This window comes from Colobus angolensis, unplaced genomic scaffold (genome assembly GCF_000951035.1).
Source record: "Colobus angolensis palliatus isolate OR3802 unplaced genomic scaffold, Cang.pa_1.0 Scaffold7, whole genome shotgun sequence".
NCBI lineage: Eukaryota > Metazoa > Chordata > Mammalia > Primates > Cercopithecidae > Colobus > Colobus angolensis.
In genome coordinates, this window is record NW_012120709.1 from 17,851,081 (window position 1) to 17,872,115 (window position 21,035).

A 21,035-nucleotide genomic window follows, 5' to 3' on the forward strand; every position below is an offset into this window, starting at 1 on the left:
AAATATCTGCAGAATGAATGAATAAATGAGTGGGCGAATGAAGCGCCCTCAGTAGGAGGACACCTCGTCCTTGGTGGGTGGGTCTCTTTTTAGAAGCGACCAAGTCATAAGTCATTCAGAAGAAAAGTTGGTAAATTGTGGGGGGCCAATCAAATCAGATACACCATTTCTTATTTTCAAAATCGAGGCCTGATTACAAAGCAATACAGCAAGTTTTCTTAAGGTTCTCCCACACCAGCCCCATTTACATGTTGTAAGTTTGTTCTATAAGCTGGGTGACCTTGAAAGTCCCAGAGCCTCAGGTCCCTTCCTCGCAGCCACACCTCCCCCATTAGCACTTTCTTTTGCCACCACTTAATGGCTTTCCAAGCAGTTTCTTGCCTGTTTGCTTGATTGATTTTCACAAGAGCTATAAAGAAAGCTAGATAGTATGATTTCTTACCACTTACTTACAAATGATAAGTCAGCTGATCATTCCTTCTGAAAAGTAATTAATGACAAGGCCAGGACTGGAGCCTTTCTCTCCACCATCTACCGAATGTCTTATCCAACACATCATGTGGTTATCCAAGGATTCACTGGCAGTTTTACAGTTTCTAGTTTTTCTGGGTATGCATATTCTTTAAGAGCACTTGACCGGTTGCCTGGATTTTCAGTCTTTCTGGACCGCCGTCTTCTCCTCTATAACTGGGAGAAGAGAACTAAATAATCTCCAACATCCTTTCTAAAGCTAAAACCATATGGGTCTCTGAAACCTGGCTATACACGCACCAAAGGCAGAAGCCTCGGGTTTTATTTCCTTTGCATCTCTCCTGCAGCATTTCACACACGGAGAGTACTTAAAGGAGTTTGGCTGGCTTTGCCTTGCAGAAGAAGAGAACTGAGATATCCCTTGCCCTCACTGAGCCCAGTTATGCACACGCATGTGCACACACGCACACACACCCCACCAGCTTCTCTAGGAAAGAAAAGGACATAGGAGATAGAGAAGAACCGTGGAGAGCAGAGGCTGCAGATGGAGGCATTCCTCCGGAGAGGAAAGTTCCCGGGAGACAGGGAGGTAGGAAAAAGAGAGTGGAGACACTGAAGTTGTTTGGGCCAAAGCTGCTCAGAGGATCCATATCTCAGATTTCATCTTCGTGAAATATTCAGTGAGTGCATCCCAGAGCTCCCATGGGTGGCAGAGCCTGCCCTTCCTGGGCATTTCTCTCTACGTTGGGATCCTAGGTCCACATGTCCCTGTGCCTCTCCTATTCCACCACCCTCATCTTGTTTTTCTCATAGTGTTGCTGGCACTGGGCCTCTGTGCTTTGCTCCCCTCTAACTCTCCACCTGCCTCCCCAGCGGTCTTTCTCAGCATCTGTCCACCCTCTCACTTCTATGCCTACCTCTCTCTCTGCCACTGTCACCCCACCCAAGGGTGAGGATGCTCCCCTTTGAGGGCACCCCAGTGATGTGGGCTTCCATAGCTGTCTTCTGCTGTGCCTTCCACAATGCCACATGCCTGAGCACGGAGAACCCTCAGGACTGTGGGAATGAGAAGCCCTGTGCAAAAGAAGAGCTAGACCCACCAGGATGCCAAGATGGTAGGGGCTGGGGTAGAGTTGAGGAGTGGGGAACAGAAAAACAGCTCTGGGGGAAGATGCTGGCTTTATGAGACACCTGGGCTGGGCTAGGGCTCAGAAGCTCCCTAATGGGAGAAGAGCACTGTCAGGGGTCCACTTGGGCCCCTGTGGGATCGTGGGTGAACCACAGCACCTGGAAACTAAGTCTTAGTCCTAATTACTGCTTGGCTGTCCCCTGACAGGTAGTCTCTGTCCCAACTCACCACCTGCTCCCTGTCCCCCAGGAACTTTCCTCTCTGGAGCAGGACCCCACAATGCCTCCTTCTGCCACCTCTGCCCTCCCGGGTTCTTCAATCCCTGGCCCGGCCAGGAGGCCTGTTTCCCCTGTGGCTCAGAGGCCACCCAGCTGGAGAAGGGCAAGGACACGTGTGTCTGCCGGGGGCCTGGGCGAGTGTTCCAGGTATGTCCTCTGGCAGGGGGGCCCAAGGACAGGCTGTATTTCCAGGACTGTTTTGGTATCAAGTCAAACTCAGCTCAGGTGTAACTTGACCAGGGTTGGCTCAGGTTTCCAAGTGACTTGGGGATAGGGTTGCCAGATAAAATACAGGGCACCCAGTCAAACTTGAATTTCAGATAAAGAACAAACTTTCTTTTTCAGTATTGCATGGGACACACTTATACAAAAAACTTATTCCTGGTTCTTATGAAATTCACCTGCCCTGGTGTGTGCCATCCGGCAACGCTAGCCTTGGGTTCCAAACACAGTGAGCTGTGATTGTTCTGTTGCACTCCAGCCTGGGTGACAGAGTGAGACCAATGGTAAAAAAAAAAAAAAAAAAAAAAATCATTGTGTATCTAAAATTCAAATTTAACTGGGTGCCCTGTGTTTTCATTTGCTAAATCTGGCTCCCCTTCTCCAAGAAAATGACAGACTTTATGTTGCTCTTTGCCACGATCACTTCCAAAACACATCCTGGCCCAAGCCCTTCCAACTTGAACGTTCTCTGTAAGCCAACAAATGTCTGTGTGAATTCTTCCTTTGCTGAATGTCTCAAGTCTCTTTTTTTATTGAAATGGTAACGCCGGCCACACCCTTACCTGAACAGGCTGGTCTCCTTCCCCTGACACCTCCCCTGCCCTGTTTATTGCTCATTTCCCCTCCCCTGCCCTTGTTTTCTGGCCCATTTCCAAAAGGGTCACAGCCAAAAACCTGTGCATGGTTCACCACAACCAAGTATTAACCAACCAACATGAACCAGCACTCCTCCCTCCCCCTCCCCACCCCCAGCCCAGTGATAGTCAGTGCCCCTGCCTCCCTGGCCACCGAGACGTTGGAGAGCCAATGGGCTGTGTCCAGTGGGAACACAGGAGCTGCAAGGATGGAGCCACCTGGAACCAGGAGGGACTATGTTTGACCAAGGCTCAGTGGACTCACCACTGTGCCCATGAGGTAGGAGAATGCCCATTATGCCCTTGGCCTCCTGCCCCTCCACCCTCCCATTCAAATGCCCACCCTTCCCGCCACTGGGCTCATTCCATTGGCCCCTCTCTGGAAATATAGAGGTCAGTACTTTGCACTCTCAGGCAATTCATAAAAGCAGCTGGAGAGAATGAGGAAGACCTTCCCCAGGGAGGTGTCTCCAAGAAGTGTCTTTGTGCAGGTGTGTGCCACACCAGGAGATGCCCATGGACATGACCCAAGCCTGGGGCTCTGTCTGTGCTGGGGACAACAGTCAAGCGGAATGTGCAGCCCTCTGTGCCTAGAGAGACAGAGACACATCTTGCAGCTCAGCTGCACTGATGGCATCCCACAGATTTCTGTCACCAAAGGCATGGGGAGCCAGGTACAGCACCTGGAAACTAAGTCTTAGTCCTAATTACTGCTTGGCTGTCCCCTGACAGGTAGTCTCTGTCCCAACTCACCACCTGCTCCCTGTCCCCCAGGAACTTTCCTCTCTGGAGCAGGACCCCACAATGCCTCCTTCTGCCACCTCTGCCCTCTGAGGTCCAACCTCATGCAGAGCCCGGGCCTGTGACTTCTGTCTCCAAAGAGGGAGCATGCAGGATGTGCCTGTGTGCAGGGCCCAGGGGCTGCTGCTTCCTGGCCCACATCACTGGCACAACCTCTCCAACATCAGAGGCGCAGAATTAGAGCAAGGCCCCTTTATTGATTTTATTTCATCCTACAAAACTCCTTGAAGAAGAGGTCATTGTGTTCATGAAAGAGGAGGGACACTGTCCAAGAGGTAATGACTCCAGGCTGCCCCTGTTCTGTGGAGTTCTTGGAACTATTCCCACTCCCACCTCCCCTGTGTCCTTTCAGGACACTCAGACACAGCTCAGGGGGCTGTTTTTGCCCTCCCTTCCTACTGGGCAAGTGTGTGACTCTGTCTCTTGAAGGAAGATCTGACACTGGCTCTTTTTGTTTACAGGATTTTTACCTTCTGGACCGGCCTTCCCCACCACGTGCTGTGGGCCATCCCTGCAACTTGGACCTAGGGCAGAAGTCTGTCCCCCTCTATGTGGTCAAGATGGATGGTAAGAGAGCTGGACAGATGGAGGCCACAGGGAGGCCTGCAGCTCAGGACCACACACATGCAAGCCTTGTCCTTACCAGGGCGTGTGTCTGTCCTTACCAGGGCATGTGACCAGAAGCTGGGGTTTGACGGAGCAACCACTATGCCAGGGAGGGCTCCCTGAGAAGTGCATGCCAGTTCTGACACCCTTCAATTTTTCAGAAAGTTGAAGCTAACATGTACAAACCAGGCTAAACAGCTGCTCATTGTATACATGCTCTTGGGAAAACTCTTACCCCGGTGCCTGCAGGGTCAGAGGGATCCCTGCCTTGTTCTAGGGCTTGGCTTCCTGGGCCTGAGCAGACCACGTGGTGAGCTACTACACTCCCTAGGCCTTCCCCTCAGGGATCCCAGGCGTCCAGACCAGGATCCAGGTGGGCATCGCAGCTCACCTGTTGCCCCTCCTATCCCTCCCCTACCCTTCCCAGGTCCCAGCACTAACCCATCTGAAGAGTGGCGGCTCTCCCTCATTCTCTGAATCTTACCTAGGAAAGTCTAGGGAAGGACATCTGGCCTCTTCTTGGTCACTGAGCCTCAACTCCACACATCTTGAGGATCTGCTGCCCGCAGAGCCAGGCATCCGAAACCCCACAGTCTGCCTAAGAGCCAGTGATACCCTGGCCTTCCTGGTGACTCATGAGCATTACCCAGAGTATGACCTGTGAGTGTCCAGAGACCACAGCCCCACCATCACGGAGGCCCTAGAGAGGAAATGCCCCTGCATCAGCCGCCACTCCCAAAGGCAACGTATTCCCTCCTTTCTCTCTCCCCAGTGGTCATTTCTATAACACACTGGAGCAATTTGACTGGGGGCGCTTCCGGGCCCTGGCTGAGGAGTCCCAGCTCTATGAACACAGCCTTAGCCTCTTCCTGCAGCAGTTCCAGCAGCCGAGCATTTATGTCTTTCGTCTGAGCAGCAACCGACATCAGAAGATGGTTTGTCTACGATAATTTTCCTCATCTAAGACATTATCCCATTATTTCCCCTCTCTTTAAAAAATACTGCCGCAGGCCGGGCGTGGTGGCTCACACCTGTAATCCCAGCACTTTGGGAGGCTGAGGCAGGCAGATCACCTGAGGTCGGGAGTTCAAGACCAGCCTGACTAACATGGAGAAACCCCATCTCTACTAAAAATACAAAGTTAGCCAGGCACTGTGGCACATGCCTGTAATTCCAGCTACTTGGGAGGCTGAGGCAGGAGAATCGCTTGAACCTGGGAGGTGGAGGTTGCAGTGAGCCAAGATCACGCCACTGCACTCCAGCCTGGGCAACAAGAGTGAAACTCTGTCTCAACAAAAAATAAATACTGCCTCATAACCAGCTAAGACAGATCTGCAGGGAAGGAGATGCCCTGATGTCCCTGTCAGTTTCAGGGTCCTGCAATGCTGACAGGTGGTCCTGGGGATGCAAGGCTCATTCCACAGCAGCCCAGCATGTGCTGTGTAAGGAGGGGAAGGTTGGGAGGATGGGAACACAAGTGTGTATTCAGGGACATCAATGGCATTGAGCGGCTTACGACCTCCAGCTATCTCTCCCAACTCTCCACTTTGTCTCCTCCACCCCCATATCTCCCAAGCCCACCCACGCATGGTTTTATCCGTGTGACCTGCACATTGCACCACCACTGATTCAGGTGTGCTATTTGTGCCACACACAGCATTTAGTATCTCCCTATCAGCACAACGTCCAAGAGGTTGTACTGGCTTAGTCCCAGAACATGCACACAGCTCCCTCATACAAATAGTCATCTGATGTGAGTCATCTGATGTGAATACGTTTCCCAGGAAAACTCTGATTCTGCCTCCCAGCCCCCAGGTTTACACAGTCATCCAACTATTTGATCGGTGTTGGCCAGCGTGGGTCCCACTCTGTCTCCTGGCCAGTCTCTGGCGGACAGTGGGACAAAGACTGAACAGACTTCTTTCTACCCAGTATGTCCGCGCCCTCCCGCCAGGGGGCCAGTGCTTCGGGGAAAGGCCCTTCGCCTCCACGACTCCCAGGTATCTCATCCAGACTGGCATCGCCAGGATCCCCCGGCCCCTGAAGAGGTCTGGCTGGCTAGGACTCCTGGGGGAGATCGTGCTGCTGCTGGGGCTTTGCCTGTTTCTAATGGTGAGTAAAGCCAGGCAAGCAACATCTTAACCACTCCACAAGATCGCCTCTCCAATCCCCTGTAAGTGGGTCTTCCAGTCCCATTTATGATAAGCATTCTAACAGTTGCTAAGATGCAAAGGTGATGAAGGTACAGTTTCAAGCCTCCAGGGCTTGAAACAAATACATGTCAGCAAATACAATGCAGCTAGCTAAAGCGTGTCCAGGGTGCCGCACTAAGGCAGGAGTTGACTGTTCTCCCTGGAGGGGGTGGGGGTCGGGACAGACTTTCCAGAAGAGTTGATTCCTTAGTGAGGTTTGAAATAGGAGAATTATTTAATATAATGTGGTCCGTGTACTACAAGAGGGCTGGTGAGTTGAGGAGGAGGGGTTACGCACTGGGGAGGAGGGACAGAGATGAGAAGGGGAGTATTGTGAGCACAGCAAAGACATAGGCATGAAACAATACGCATCTTCTCTGGCAACCAAATGGGGTTTCCCATGACTGGAGCTGAGGTGTGAGGACAAGGATAAGGCTGGAACTGGGAGGAAGACTAAAATGGGACGGTCTCCAGGCCCTGCTAAGAAGTTTGGACTCTAACCCCTAGGCAGGGGATAACAATTTTCAGCAAGTGAGAAAACCTGGTCTGCCTTTTATTTGTACTCCAGCCTAGTACTCTAGGGTGGAGCACAGAGATGGATCAGAGGGCGAAAAACAACAGAGACCTAAACAATTAGTCCAAGCAAGAGAGGATGAGGTGCTCCCTAACCACGGTGAAGTGCGAGCTGCCTCCTTTCAGAGTCTTCAGGAAGGATGCCGCTCCCTCGGCTCGCCCTTCCCTTCCCACTCCCCATTATGTACTCCATAGATTCAGTGTCACAGCCTGAGTTGGGCTCGGAAGGCTGCTCCCCACCCCACCTTCAGGAGACATCAGCAAGAATACAACCTTGATGCCTACATTTCCCTAAGAACTGGGATAATGTCAATGAGGAGGGGCCGATCTCACCAAGACTCTGATGCCCCAAGGGTTGAGGGGGGTCCTGGTGAGTGACAGGTGGGCTAGAATCCCAGAGGTATCCCCAAATCCAAGTGGCCAGCTCCTGCTTCTTTTTTCCATCTTCCAAGGTTGCTCAATGCTCAATTCCTCTTCATTCATCCACTGATTTGCTCAAAAAATCTTTACTGAGTGGCTACTGTATGTCAGACACTGCCGGGTACTAGGCATATGCAATATAGAGGAGGAGAGAGACATCTAAACACATTTTCCAAAAGAAACATAGTATAACCGCGTACAAAGTGGCCAAGTTACACAGTGACCGATACTACCTAGAGGAGCTAGTTGCAGAAGATATTTATTTTATGTCATGCTGAGGGGTTCCCCTTCTGTCCTTGCTACTCACAGCATGGTCCTCAGACAGCAGCACTGGGATTTGTTTGTGCTCCTAGAACTTTAATGTGCATATGAATTTCCTGGGGATCTTCTGCTTCAGTAGGTCTGGGATGAGGCCTGAGATTCTGCATTTGTAACAAGTTCCTTAGTAGCACTGATGCTCCTTACCCAAAAACTACACTTTCAGTAGCAAGACTGTGCCTGGATTGTTGAGGCTCTATAGGAAGATGCTTGGAAGATCTGTAGGGAAGCTCATATTTGCATCTCAGGAGGATAATCCTGCTTCCCCATCCTCTGACCCCCACAGGTGGGAGCTGGGAGGCTGAGGAGCAGGTAGACCTGGAGTGGTTTGACACAGAGGCCTTCTTTGGAATCCTCCTCAGGCAGTCTCTGTCAGTGACAGCCAAACTCAGCCAGACCAAGGAAGAGGTAACTGGCAGCTCCAGGCAACACTTCTACCCAAGACTGGAGGAACACGTGGGGCTGGAAAGAGTCTCCTCTTCAGGAGAGTTGGTTATGGGACATAGAGTCCAAAGAAATCCTCAGTCTATCAACTCCTTAAGGAATCAGAATAAAGGAGGGTATATGGGAAGGGGAGACAGAAGATTTCAGATTAAATTTAGGACTGGTTCCATGAAACCTAGGGCTTCAGACCAATGATAGGGAATCTACCAAGGCCACCACTGGAGTTCCTCCTCAGATCTCCATGCCGAGTCCTTGGTAGCCCAACTGGGTAAGCACATTTATGCCAGTAGATGACAGGCATTAGAAGCAAAAAGAATACACTAGAAGTCCAAGTACCAAAACTAGGCCAGGGTTTCCCCAGCAGAATGTGCGTGCTGAGACTGACTGAGACCAGCCTGTGTCCCTCTTCACTCCTTCTTTCCAAGTGTCTGGGTTGGGGGTTGGGGGGTGGGGCTCTGGAGTCTCTGCAGCTGTTGGCAGCAGGGGGCGCTGCAATCACAACAGTGAGAGGCTGGGTGGCTCCGGAACAGAATTCACACACGCTCAATCCACCCTCTCTGGCAGCTCAAACTCCTCCACCTTAAACTTCTGCGTGAAGCCCGTTCTCTGCAGCAGCTGTGGGGAGCAAGGCGCTGCCTCCCAGCCTCCACTAACTGGCTTCTGGGGAGCATGCAGAGGGAGCAGCAGCAGGTGGGCTTGGTTCATGCCTTCCTCTCTGGTCTGTGTGCCCAAACACAACTCCCTCCCCTCACTGAGGTCCAGGCTCCCTCCCTTAGCACCTCCCCAACCTGTTCCATCTCCCTGGCCCGAAGGCTTTTAGCTACAGTTCCCACCATGCCTGGGAATTTCTCACCCACTTTGCCACTGCTGCCATGCCTGCCCAGAATAACCTGGAGTTCCCAGGGTGAGCGGGGTGTCCCTGAGATTGCTGTCCCTGATGGCTGTAGCGCCTGCAGGTGGGCAGGCAGGGTTGTCTCTGACCCAGGCTGCTGAGGCAGCTACCAGGGCCGCAGAGGAGGAGGCCAGCTGGAGGAGGCACATGGCAGGCCAGTACACAGCCAGCCTTCGTCACCAACTCAAGCTCCTTCACCAAGACCTCCTCCAGAGGCAGGAACAGTGGGCCTCTTTCTGCTCAGCGCTGATGGAGGCTCAGCAGCTGCTGAAAGCACGGACGGGCTCCAGGTCAGATAAGCCCTCTCCGGCTGGGCAGAACTCAGAAGGGTGTGGACCTGGCCAACCTGGGTCAGACAGGGAACATGAAATGGGGAGGAGTGAGTGTGGCTGCATGAGGTCCCAGAACTGGCCAAAACGTCCTTTTCCCACCCCTGATTGCTCCTGTGCCCCTGCAGGGCAGTTCCCCAGCTGGATACTGTGCTGGGCCACCTGTCCCAGGTCGTGCTGCAGGAAGGCCACCGCCTGAGGGCCTGGGGCATTCTGGGCACCGGCACTGGGGCGGAGCTACTGCAGCCAGGTGAGCTCTGCTTGGGCCTCAGCCAGGGCCTCCCAGGAAACCTGGCCCTGAATCAAGGTGACCAGCCCTGTAGAAACTCCAGTTCCACCCCCAGACACCCAGCAGGGGAAGAGAGGTAGAAGAGGGCAAAACAGAGTGGACACCCCAAGGTTGGGAGGGGCTTCCCGTGCAGTGCCTGCCCAAAAGGAGCCTCAAATGTGGGAAGAACCAAGGAGGAAACAAAGCCATGGCAAGTCATAGCTTTATAGATCTGGTGGCACTTCCTGAAAATAAAAGCCTGGCAGATGAAGGCAAATGGCCAAGTTTGGGAAATGATGAAGCTGCCCTGGGGACTTGCAGGCCTGCTGAGTCCTGGGAGTCCTACAGCCCCCCATAGGCTGTCACCACCATTTCTCAAGGCTCTTCCAGTCTCTGCTGGCCTGCACAATGATACCACAATGACACGTAGAATTCTGCCCTGGACTCAGCAAAGATGAGACCCCTGCTCCTCGGGGGCACAATGTCCGTGGGGACTGGGGAGGAGCTGGTTCTCACCAGCTCCTTCCAGTCACCAGCCAAGGGAGTCCCTGCATGTTCCCTTCCCCCCACCCCCCTGGCCCCCAGCCCAGAGCTGAGCAGGTAATGCTTGCTTTCCTGCAGCCTCAGCAGGCCCTCCTGGTGCTGATGACATCAGTGTGAATCCCGTCACCAAGTTGATGGTCCCTGGCCCCAACTGCTTGATGCTTCCAGCCAGCGGCCACATAGGCTCCATACCCTCTGGCTACTTCATCCACCCCGACACTGGGCGGGTGCTGCCCGAGGCTGGACACCTGGAATATGATCTGCTGCGAGCTACCCTGGTGCCCACTACAGACTCCAATGCTGGTGAGCCCCTGGCCCACTAACTATCCCCAACTCAGCTCTGGGCTTCAGATATGAGGCAGGGCTTGCTGGGACTCTCAGGAATGAGCTCCCAGGGAGGACAGCACAGGAAGCAGGGCTCTCTCCTTGGACAGTGGGGCTTGGCGACCAGCAGAGTAGTAAATACTTCCTTCCCCTCTTCACCTTGACATTCTTGCTGAATGCAGAGGATGCCATGAGCTGCACAGTAAAATGAGGCAGGTCCCAAGGCCCCTCTGTCCCTGCTCTGCAGGGCTAAGGAGGGGGGCTGGTGCATTAAAGGGTACCAACAGCTGCCTGTATCCCTGTATCCCTCTCCAGGTGGCATCCGAACATCAGAAGCTGCCATCCTGCCCAATGTGCCCTACCCAACCAGTCCCATCACAGGTTCCCCTCCAGCCACGCACCTGCCCATCCTGCAGCCAAGAAGGACGTCCCCACTGGGGGCTCTCATACAGATCCCATCACAGGCATTGAGGTGCCTGTGCTGGCTGTGACTCTGCACCCCCAAATGAGGCAGTGGCTCACTCTTGGTGGGACATACTGCAATTCTCTCACCAAGACCTTGGCCCCTCTGGAGATGGGGGGCCCCATGGAGGATCCAGTCACAGGAGGCATCTCACCCATCCTGGGAGTTGGGTTGGATGAAAACACAGGTCTCCCGGCAGCCCTTAGCAATATCCTCCCTTGCCTTCCTCCATGCCTGGCCTGGCCTCCCAGTCCCCTTCCTCTCAGCCCCCTACACTCTCCATGTTCTGGTCCAGGCCGCAAACTCCACCCACCACTCTCTTTCCACCCTTCATCCTCACTCTGCCTCTTACCCCCAACCTTCCCTCTCCCCTTCCCCATCTCTACTCCAGTGCCCCTGGGGAGCAGAAGAGATGCAAGGTAGTTCCATAAAGTTAATGGACACTTTTCAACCAAAAAGGACCATTCCTCCACCTGTCACCACCATGCTTCACCCCCTGCCCTCTTCCTTACCCCCTCCTTCTTCCCTCCCACAGCTCACCTCCACCCTTGTGCCCTAATTCCCCTTATCCCACACCTGCCTACATCCCTGTCATGTCCCTCTCCTACCTTGCCCTCTTGGTGTCTTGCTTCCAGGTCAGCTGCTTGTACTGGGAGGGCTGCAAGATGCTTCGGGGAACCTCATGCTGCCTGGTGACAGCTTTGTGGAGCCACTGAGCGAGAAGACAGTCCGGCTCCAGGGGGCTTCCTGACGAGAGGGCCAGACATTGCCCCATATGGGAGGGTCACAGGCCGTGCTGGACACCAATGTGCGGGTGGCCCAGAGGCAAGTGATTGCAGTGCTCCAGCAGTGCCAGGGGAGTCCAGAGTCAGATGTACAGAGGCCTCTGGAGGCTGCCATCAAGGACATGAGACAAGCACTGGCCTTGAGTCTGCACCACATCCTGCAGCAGGCTCGGAGGCTGGAGAGCCAGCTGGCAGCAGCGGATGACATTGAAGCCAGTGGTGGCAGGATAGGTATGGACAAATCTGGGCCAGAGGCTCTTAGGCCTCGATATCTCAGGCCCAGAATTACCTGGTGCTTTGATGCTCCTTGGCTCATAAGCTCAGGGACAGGGTTGCAGCCCCACTGGCCATGCACATGCATGACCAAGGGAAGAGAGAAGGAATGCCATGACTTCATGCCCTGACTCCATGAGTGCTTGACTGCATCCCTGTCTTAATTTCTTGCCAATGCCATTGAGTTTATGTTATAGAGCATACATTCTCTTGTTACCTCACGGTTCATGAAACACCACCAACAGGTGCTATGACACCCATTTTAGAGTGGGGAACCTGATGTTCAGAGAGTTAAATGAGTTGCCCAACTGGGGTCCTCTAGCTAATTAGCTGCAAAGCCCCGCCAAAAGCCTGAATCTCCTGAGTCCTCAATCCCTTCTCACCTTCATTCTGCAGCAATCTTTCACTTTCCACGAATAAACGCAAGAAAGGAGCCCATCCCACAACTCCACCTCCCCCACAGCCCTGGTACAAGGAAAGGCAAGGAGAAGTAGGAGTGGCATCTTCCTGGAGTTTATCTCACTCTTTCTAGAAATTGCCCTCTTCCCACAAACAGCAACAACAACAAAAAAAGAACCAGGCCAGAATTGACTTGAGTTTGAAGACCTGCCCCACCATTTATTAACTCTTTGACCTTGGGCAAGTTATTAATACTAACCCCTCCCTGCCACTGTTTTACCATCTTTTAAAAGGAAGAGTAAAATCGTGCATAGTGGCTGGGCGCAGTGGCTCATGCCTGTAATCCCAGCACTTTGGGAGGTTGAGGCAGGTGGACTGCTTGAGGTCAGGAGTTCAAGACCAGCCTGATCAATATGCTGAAACCCTGTCTCTACTAAAAATACAAAAAATAGCCAGGCATGGTGGTGGGAGCCTGTAATCCCAGCTACTTGGGAGGCTGAGGCAGGAGAATCACTTGAACCCAGGAGGTGGAGGTTGCAATGAGCTGAGATCTCATCATTGTACTCCAGCCTGGGTGACAGGCTTTATAGCTTAGGTTGCAGGACTGAGTGAAATACAGCTTCTCTGGATTTCTGAGTTCAGATTCTGATGAATGGCAGGTACTCAAGAACACAAGCCCCCTTCTTTTAGAAGTTGTTCTCAGCTTCTCAAAAGGTCTGATGCCACTCAATTCCCACTTGCTTCTTCCAAAACAGGCCATTAAGGCACTGTCCTTTCTTCCCTTCTGAATTCAGAATGCTAAGTTGGGCCCAAAGGAAACAAATGCAATCTTTGCAGGGAAGCCTCTCTGGTCAAGGACATAGCACTTTGAACTTGGAAAGACTTCAGAGTGGTGCTTAACCCTCAACTCCTCCTCTTTACTCACCCTCCCCCTGGTGTTAGGAATGATGCGCTATCCCGGGACAGAGCTGTGGGTCCCAGCCCTGTATGAAACGGAGATCCCAGATCCTGAGGGCTCAGGGCTCATGGTGCCTATCTTGGGCATGGAGCATGATGAGAATTCTGGCGATGACACACCCCTGGCAGGCTCAATGGAAGATGCTGATGGCAAAGGTAGGAGAGAATTTGGGACCTCTGAGAGCTCAGGAATGTGACTTAGGTCTGGGAGACAAAACCCTGTAAAGCTCAGGAGGGGTACCCATGAGCCAAGGAAAGGCATCATTCTGAGCTTCTGCTAGGGCTGCTGTGACCCAAAATTAAAGGTGCCCAGAGATTCCAAAACCCCAGGACCATAAATCATGTATGCCTCCCCTAGAAAATTGAGTCCTTTCAAAGACCAGCACTTCAGAAACTCACCACCCACCCCCATGCCAGGACTGTGGCCACCAGGAGCCCTATAACCCAGCTTAGAGCCCCTTGAAGGGTAAAAGGAGGTCAGGGGCTCTTCTTGCTTCCTTTTTGCCATGCATCTTTCTTCCTATGACTGCCCCTTCCTTCCTTCCCCATCTCTGGTTTCTAAAGCCAGTGGTGGGCTTGGCATCCCACAGGTCTAATCCCAATCTCGATTGGGGCTCAGGCCATAGACCCCTGGACTGGGAAGCCTGGTCCCGTCATTGGAGCTCAAACGGATCCCTCTGCCAGCGTGGTGGTGCCCATTGTCCAGGTGCTGGAGGCCTTACCTCAGGGAGTGAGAGACCCTGGTCTGGTACATAGGGGGGTTTATTGTATTCATTTATTCATTCATTTGTTCACTCAGCAACTACATATTGAGAGCTGTGTTCCAGGCAACATGTTAGGCATTGAGATACAAGGACAACTAGATAGGGCTCCCAGGAAACTGGCTGGCCATGCGTCCCAAACACAGTGGGTGGTTTACAAGAGTGTTAAGAAAGCTCAGGGGAGGGCATCTCAACACACAGAGGAGAGCTCAAGGCTTCCCAAATGAGGTAATGCAGGCAGCAGAGAGACGGCAGAGAAAGTCACTCCAGCCTCAGGGAAAGCAAATGCAAAGGCAGCAAGTATGAGAAATGTGTCTTCTATCATGAAAGCCATGGGGAGCTACTGAAGGTTTCTCAGACATGGGATATAGTCAAATATAAATGCAAGACTTTAAATATTGGAAAATATGAAACAATACAAAATGTAAGTTACTCATAGATTTGTAAAGTATGTCAATGAAGAAGCAAAAACTTTCCTGCCCATTTCCTGCCATTCCTCTCCCTCCATCCACAGTCAACACCCCCATGGCATCCCCATCTAGGCACTCCTTACCTCTCCCCCAATCTCTCCCAACAAACCCAGCCACTTCACAAGTTGGCACACCTCCTCCCATTTATTTTTATGTTTATGTATGTGTATGTACAGTCAGCATTCTAGAAAGCTCTCCCTGGCAGCTGTGCGGAGGATGGATGGGACTGGGGCCAGACTAGCGCAGGAAGCCCCGTCAGGAGGTTATTGCAGTAATTCAGCCATTGGCAGATCTCCACCAAAATGAAAATGATTTAGGGCCCCCCGTACATTCTCAGTCTAGTTACATTTCAGAAACTGTGATAAAAGGTATGCGATAAATAAAAGGTTCTTGTTAGAAGCCAAGAAATTTCAATTCTAGCCCTGACACCACTGTTTCACAGGTCAGTATGTCTTCATGATATGAGGGGGGTGAGAACAATTTCCTGCCGCCATGTGCCTTTTTCCTTTGGACTTCCTAAGAGAAGGGTGGTGGCAGGAGGCAGGGGGAACTCTGGAGCAGGTGTCACCAGGAGGGAGGGAAGAATCAGGGAGCTTGAAGAAAATGTATGGTTATTTTTCTAGCTAAAACCATGTTGTTGGGAGGCAGAGGTGGGAGGATCACCTGAGGTCAGGAGGTCAAGACCAGCCAGGCCAACATGATGAAACCCCATCTCTACGAAAATATTAGCCTGGTGTGGTGGCAGGTACATTTAATCCCAGCTATTCAGGAGGCTGAGTCAGGAGAATTGCTTGAACCTGGGAGGCAGAGGTTGCAGTGAGCCGAGATTGCGCCATTGCCCTCCAGCCTCGGCGACAATGCGAGACTCCATCTCAAAAAAAATAAAAATAAAAATAAAAGTAAAACCAAGTTGATGGCCTCACCAAGTTTAGTCATGGATACCCGAGGTCGGGGAGGGCCATTACCCTGTGAAGCTTTGGGGATCTACAGCCAGACCACGTAGTACCATGAACAGAAAAAGCCAGTAAGCCCTAAACAGGCTGGATATTGTAGCTGGACGTCCTGGAGCAGGAGTTGAGAGCCCGGGAGCAGTACTGGTGCCACCAGGAACAGGAGGAGGAGCGGTTACTGGAACACCTGGGGCACCTGAGCCAGGAGCTCCACTTCATGGCAGGAAATGGCGCCGAGCAGCAGGTGAGGCCCAGAGGCACCACCTCATGGTCCCCACCCATCTGCCAAGATGGCACATTTTCTTTTTGAAAGTTTGGAGTCCTTTTCTCCCCTAACCATGGGAATGAAACCCATCTCAGAGAAGACACAGTCCCAAGATTCCCCAGCCCCAGGCCCAAGATTCCAGTCACCCCTAAGTATCGAAGCAGGACGGAGGTAGGGGAGGAGGAGCCAACAGGAGCCCCACCCAGAGCTCCTACCTTCCCCTCTGAGGCCCATTCCTTTGTCCCTTCTGTCCTACATAGCTGGGGGCTGCAGAGGAGGCCTGCCGGGCCCTTGAGTCCCGCTGCCTGCAGGAGACGGAGAGAAGAGCCAGGGCTCTGAGCACACACAGCAGCCGAGCGGGGCCTGCTCTCTCAAGGTGGGAAAGCATCTCCTAGGCTCAGATCCCCACAGCAGAAACCTCTGGGGAGTGCATCACCACAGATCGCTGCCCAGGGGGGAGCTCCTCCTGCCCTCTGAATGTGCTAGGCTCTCCTGAGCTCCATCAGGCCCTGGCTCTTACCTGGCAGGTTCCCCTGACTCCGATAATCTATTGTTGTTTCTTTTCCTCCCTACCCCTGGTGGTGGTCGCTGCCATGTGGCACTTTTCTCTGCCATTTGCAGCAGACACAGAAGAGTGGGAACAGGAGGCACAGGTGGTGCTGGGTGTGCGGAAGTTCCTGCAGAGTTTAGCGCAGGTAGCAGAAAAGCTTAGGCAAGCTGCTCGCCGGCTGCAGGGCCAGGAGGAGGAGATGCGGCTGCAGCAAAGCAGGAATCAGAGCCCACAGGTCTGGAACCATCCCAGGAAGGTGAGGCTCTGAGGCTGACAAGGCAACCCGCATGTGATGAGTACATCCTCCCATGTCATCAGATGTGGCTCTTCGGGGCAATGTAATATACAGGGGTAGGTGGGCTCAAGGAACCATGGATATGCCAGAAGGAACCATGGAGCGTGAAGAGAAAGAAGGCTCATCTTAACTTGACCATTACCTTCCCTGTGTTCTAGGTGGTTCAGCATCTCTCTGATGAGTTTCAGGGGGTGGTGAGGGAGTGACAGAACTTCCTGGCTAGGGCCCTGGGTCAGCTGCAGTACCGACGGAAGTGGAGCCACCTCCAGCTCTTGCACACCCAGGTACTGATCCCTGGACTGGACTTGGCTGAGGAGATCTGTATTTCTGTCTTTGATAGGGGGCCTCAGAAAGAGACTCCCAAGGCAACCACGTGGGACAGGTGAGGACCAAGCACAGAACTCAGTGCTGACTATTTCATCCTAGATGATTGCCTCAGGAACCCCTGTGTGTTTGGAGAATTACCCTGGAGACATATTCTATGGAACAGTCACCACTTCTCTCAGGGACCAGGCTGCTGCCTGCCCCCTGTTGATCCCATTCCTGAAGCAGCTCACTGCAGCGCTAGTAGGAGCTCCAGGGCTGGAGGATAAGAGGTTAGAAATAGGTCAGACTTGTCCCTGTTCCAGCGTTGCCTTCTGCTGCCAGTCCTGGCCATGTTTTGATAGGTCCTAATGCTACACTTAGAGTTCCCAGCACCATAGGTGTGTATCCCCAGTAGGTTCTTTTTTTTTTTTTTTTTTTTGAGACGGAGTCTTGCTCTGTCACCCGGGCTGGAGTGCAGTGGCCAGATCTCAGCTCACTACAACCTCCGCCTCCCAGGTTTACGCCATTCTCCTGCCTCAGCCTCCCGAGTAGCTGGGACTACAGGCGCCCGCCACCTCACCCGGCTAGTTTTTTGTATTTTTTAGTAGAGACGGGGTTTTACAGTGTTAGCCAGGATGGTCTCGATCTCCTGACCTCGTGATCCGCCCGTCTCGGCCTCCCAAAGTGCTGGGATTACACCCCAGTAGGTTCTTTAGGAAGAACATTAGAGGAACCCAATGCATTAGTTATTGATTGCCCTGTAAGAAATGACCCCAAAATCTGATGGCTTAAAATGACATTTATTTTCTCATAGTGTCTTTGGGCCAAGAATCTGGGTGCAGCTTAGCTGGGTGCCTCCAGCCCAGGGTATCCACAAGCTACAATCAAGGTGTGGGCCAGGATTGCAGTCATCTCAAGGCTTGACTGCTGGAGGATTCACTTCCAAGCTCACTCTTATGACTTTTGGCAGACCTCAAGTCCTTGCAGGCTGTTGGCTAGAGACAACAATTCCTGCCACAAGGACTTCGTGGGCAGCTCACAACATGGCAGCCTGCTTCTCTCAGAGCAAGCAGGCCAGGGAGTGAGAGAGGGCGAGCAAAGTGAAAGCCAATGTCTTTTTTTTTTTTTTTTTTGAGGCGGAGTCTCGCTCTGTCGCCCAGACTGGAGTGCAGTGGCCAGATCTCAGCTCACTGCAAGCTCCGCCTCCTGGGTTTACGCCATTCTCCTGCCTCAGCCTCCTGAGTAGCTGGGACTATAGGCGCCCGCCACCTCGCCCGGCTAGTTTTTCTGTTTTTCTATTTTTAGTAGAGACGGGGTTTCACCGTGTTAGCCAGGATGGTCTCGATCTCCTGACCTCGTGATCCGCCCGTCTCGGCCTCCCAAAGTGCTGGGATTACAGGCTTGAGCCACCGCGCCCGGCCCAATGTCTTTTTTTGAGACAGAGTCTCTCTCTGTCACCCAGGCTGGAGTGTAGTGGCGCAATCTCCATTCACTGCAACCTCCGCCTCCTGGGTTCAAGTGATTCTCCTGCCTCAGCCTCCCAAGTAGCTGGGATTACAGGTGTACACCACCATGCCCAGCTAATTTTTTTGTATTGTTAAATTTCTCCATGTTGGTCAGGCCGGTCTTGAACTCCTGACCTCAAGTGATCCACCCGCCTCAGCCTCCCAAAGTGCTGAGATTACAGGCGTGAGCCACCGTGCCCAGCCCCACAGTCTTTTTGACTCTTAATCTCAGAAATAACAACCCATCACTTTTGCTGTGTTCTATTCATTTGGATGAACCACTAGATCCAATCCACATGCAAGCGGAGGGAATTACTCAAGGGCATGGATACACATTAGGGGGTCACTGGGGCCATCTTAGAGGCTGCCTGTCACACCCAATGCTACAGCTGGTTCCTTTTGGCTTTGGCCACAACCCTAGGCCCTTGCCCTAATAACTATTTTATTCCCCTCTGTTCGGATATGATAAAGCTGATGTCATCTGGACTTCACCATTCTTCTCCATCATGAAGAAAGCAGACATCTGGTCCCAAGCTCACAAGGAAAAAGCTAAACTGCAAGAACAAGTATATCACAAACCAGGTAACTTCCTTTTCCCCTGTAGCTCCTGTTTGGGATTCTCACAGGAGGCACTGAAGGTATATGATGGGGTAACCCCCGGGATCTAGGAATGTTAGAATCCTGCCTTGCCAAACATCTCTTTCTCTCTACCCCCACACTAAAGTTCCCCAAGTGATTTTCCCAAATAAGGAATAACAAATAGCAATCAAAGTACCCTTATGACTATAACTAGGCAAATTTCCAAAAGGGGATTTCCAAAGGCTCCCTGCCTTCCCCACCAAACACTGAATCTAAATCTTGGGACTTCACCCTCTATCAGCCAGCCACATGTTAGAAGGAGCTAATGTAAAGTTGTGAGGCAGGAAAGGCAAAAAACTAAAAGGGAGAAAAACAGAGGAAATGAACGAAGAGAAGACCTTGCTCCCCAAAGGGACCCCAAATCACTTTACCAATACCACGCCTTGGAATTGGAAGTCAAGAGAGAACGTGGCTTGCCTAACCTGAAGAGCCAGGTCTGCTTCAACTCACACACCTCCCAAGTGGAAGTAACAGAAAATGAATGTGTGCCTTTCAGTAGACCACAATGCAGGCTCCAGGTAAGCACAGCACCATGAACACCCCTGAATTTGAGCAGGGAAGCACAAAACTGTGGCCCACAGGCCAACTCCAACCTGCTACCTGTTTTTGCATGGTCCACAAGCTAAGAAAGATTTTACATATTAAAATGGTTAGAGAAAAAATGACAAAAGAAGAATAAAATTTTTATGGAGTGCTTTATAATATGCCACATACTATTCTAACTCTTTAGATGTATTAACTCATTTACTTTTTACAACAAGCCAGTAAAGTAGGAACTATTACTTATCATAGATGAGGGAACTGAAGCTCCTGGATAGGTCAAGAAAGTATTCAAAGATCATATTGCTAGTGAGTAGTTCAGCTGGAATCCAATCCCAAAGAGTCCTTCCCCAGACCTTGCACTCTTCACTTGCTTCCTCATATGAAAACTTGTTCAACACTATAAAGGCAGTGCCAAAAGAGCAGGTAACACATTTTGGTGAGTTCTCGGGAGGGAAGAGCACTTGCTTTTCTGGACCAGAGAAGCAAGAGAAGGCTTTGTAGGAGAATGAGGCCACACTTCTACCATGAGGATAGGGAACACTAACTTTGAACCCTAATTTTGGGTCTTGGCTAACAAAGCCTAAAATACTTGCTATCTGGCCCTTTCCAGAAAAAAGTTTACTGACTCCAGAACTTGACCAATCTCATTATTAATTCCTCCCTTCTTTGGGTGAAACTAGGAAGGGAATGGCAGGGAGATGGACTCTCCTTTAAGGGTTCCCAGCCCCCTTCAACCTTCTTTGTCTTGCCATTATACAGGCCTTATAATTTTGAGAGTAATTTTATATACATTATCTTGTTTATATATTCTAGTTCTAGAAGATAGTAGAAGACTATTAATTACTTTTTAATAGATGAGAACTGATGCTCAAAGAAGTTTAGTGACTTTCTTGGGGTCTTACAGAACCTGGGCCAGAACACAGGTCTTCTGACTGCTACTTCAGCAGTCTTCCCTAAACTTTGCTACCAATCTATTCTTTACTGTTCTCTCAAGAACAATAAAAAGACAATAGAAATTTTAAATACTCAAGGCCCATTACAGACAATACTGTAGGGAAGTAAGAATCTTAAATATAGTTAACATTTGCTGAATGTTTACTATGTACTAGACACTGTTCTGAGTACGTTACATTTAATGCTCCAAGCAACTCAAGGAAATAGAAGAAGAAAATCTGTTGCCATCTTCTGTGGACCCTCATTCTGTCCTTGCCCCTCTGTTCCTATTGACTGAAACTCAATCTTTTTTTCCATAAAGATGGACAGAAGAGCCTGTAGCATGACGCATATATAGCACAGGAGGATGGATGGATGGGTGGATGGATGATAGATGGTTGCAATAAACCTTTTCCTAAATTGAGTTGTGTTGTTAACATATCGTTATTGTACAGAAAAGTTAGTGAAATTATTACTGGTTTCTCCTGATCTCTGT

The 21,035-nt window shown here is 51.4% G+C and overlaps 1 protein-coding gene across 1 annotated transcript; it reads left to right on the forward strand.

The window, feature by feature from the left end:
* Positions 1-1,426: 1,426 nt before the first annotated feature.
* LOC105501195 lies at positions 1,427-10,290 on the forward strand. Its single transcript, XM_011927028.1, has 10 exons — positions 1,427-1,586; positions 1,808-2,025; positions 3,998-4,103; positions 4,631-4,802; positions 4,915-5,077; positions 7,103-7,277; positions 7,932-8,053; positions 8,654-8,779; positions 9,439-9,560; positions 10,200-10,290. Exons 1-10 carry the CDS (start codon positions 1,427-1,429, stop codon positions 10,222-10,224), a joined length of 1,389 nt encoding a protein of 462 aa, XP_011782418.1. The 3' UTR covers positions 10,225-10,290.
* Positions 10,291-21,035: the final 10,745 nt, after the last annotated feature.

Excerpts from the sequence above, each read along its gene's own strand:
- LOC105501195 (XM_011927028.1), top strand. The coding sequence starts at position 1,427 with ATGCTCCCCTTTGAGGGCACCCCAGTGATGTGGGCTTCCATAGCTGTC. Across the intron at positions 4,104-4,630 it reads CTATGTGGTCAAGATGGATG|GAAAGTCTAGGGAAGGACAT; the intron begins GTAAGAGAGCTG and ends AATCTTACCTAG. Across the intron at positions 9,561-10,199 it reads GGCGGAGCTACTGCAGCCAG|CCTCAGCAGGCCCTCCTGGT; the intron begins GTGAGCTCTGCT and ends GCTTTCCTGCAG.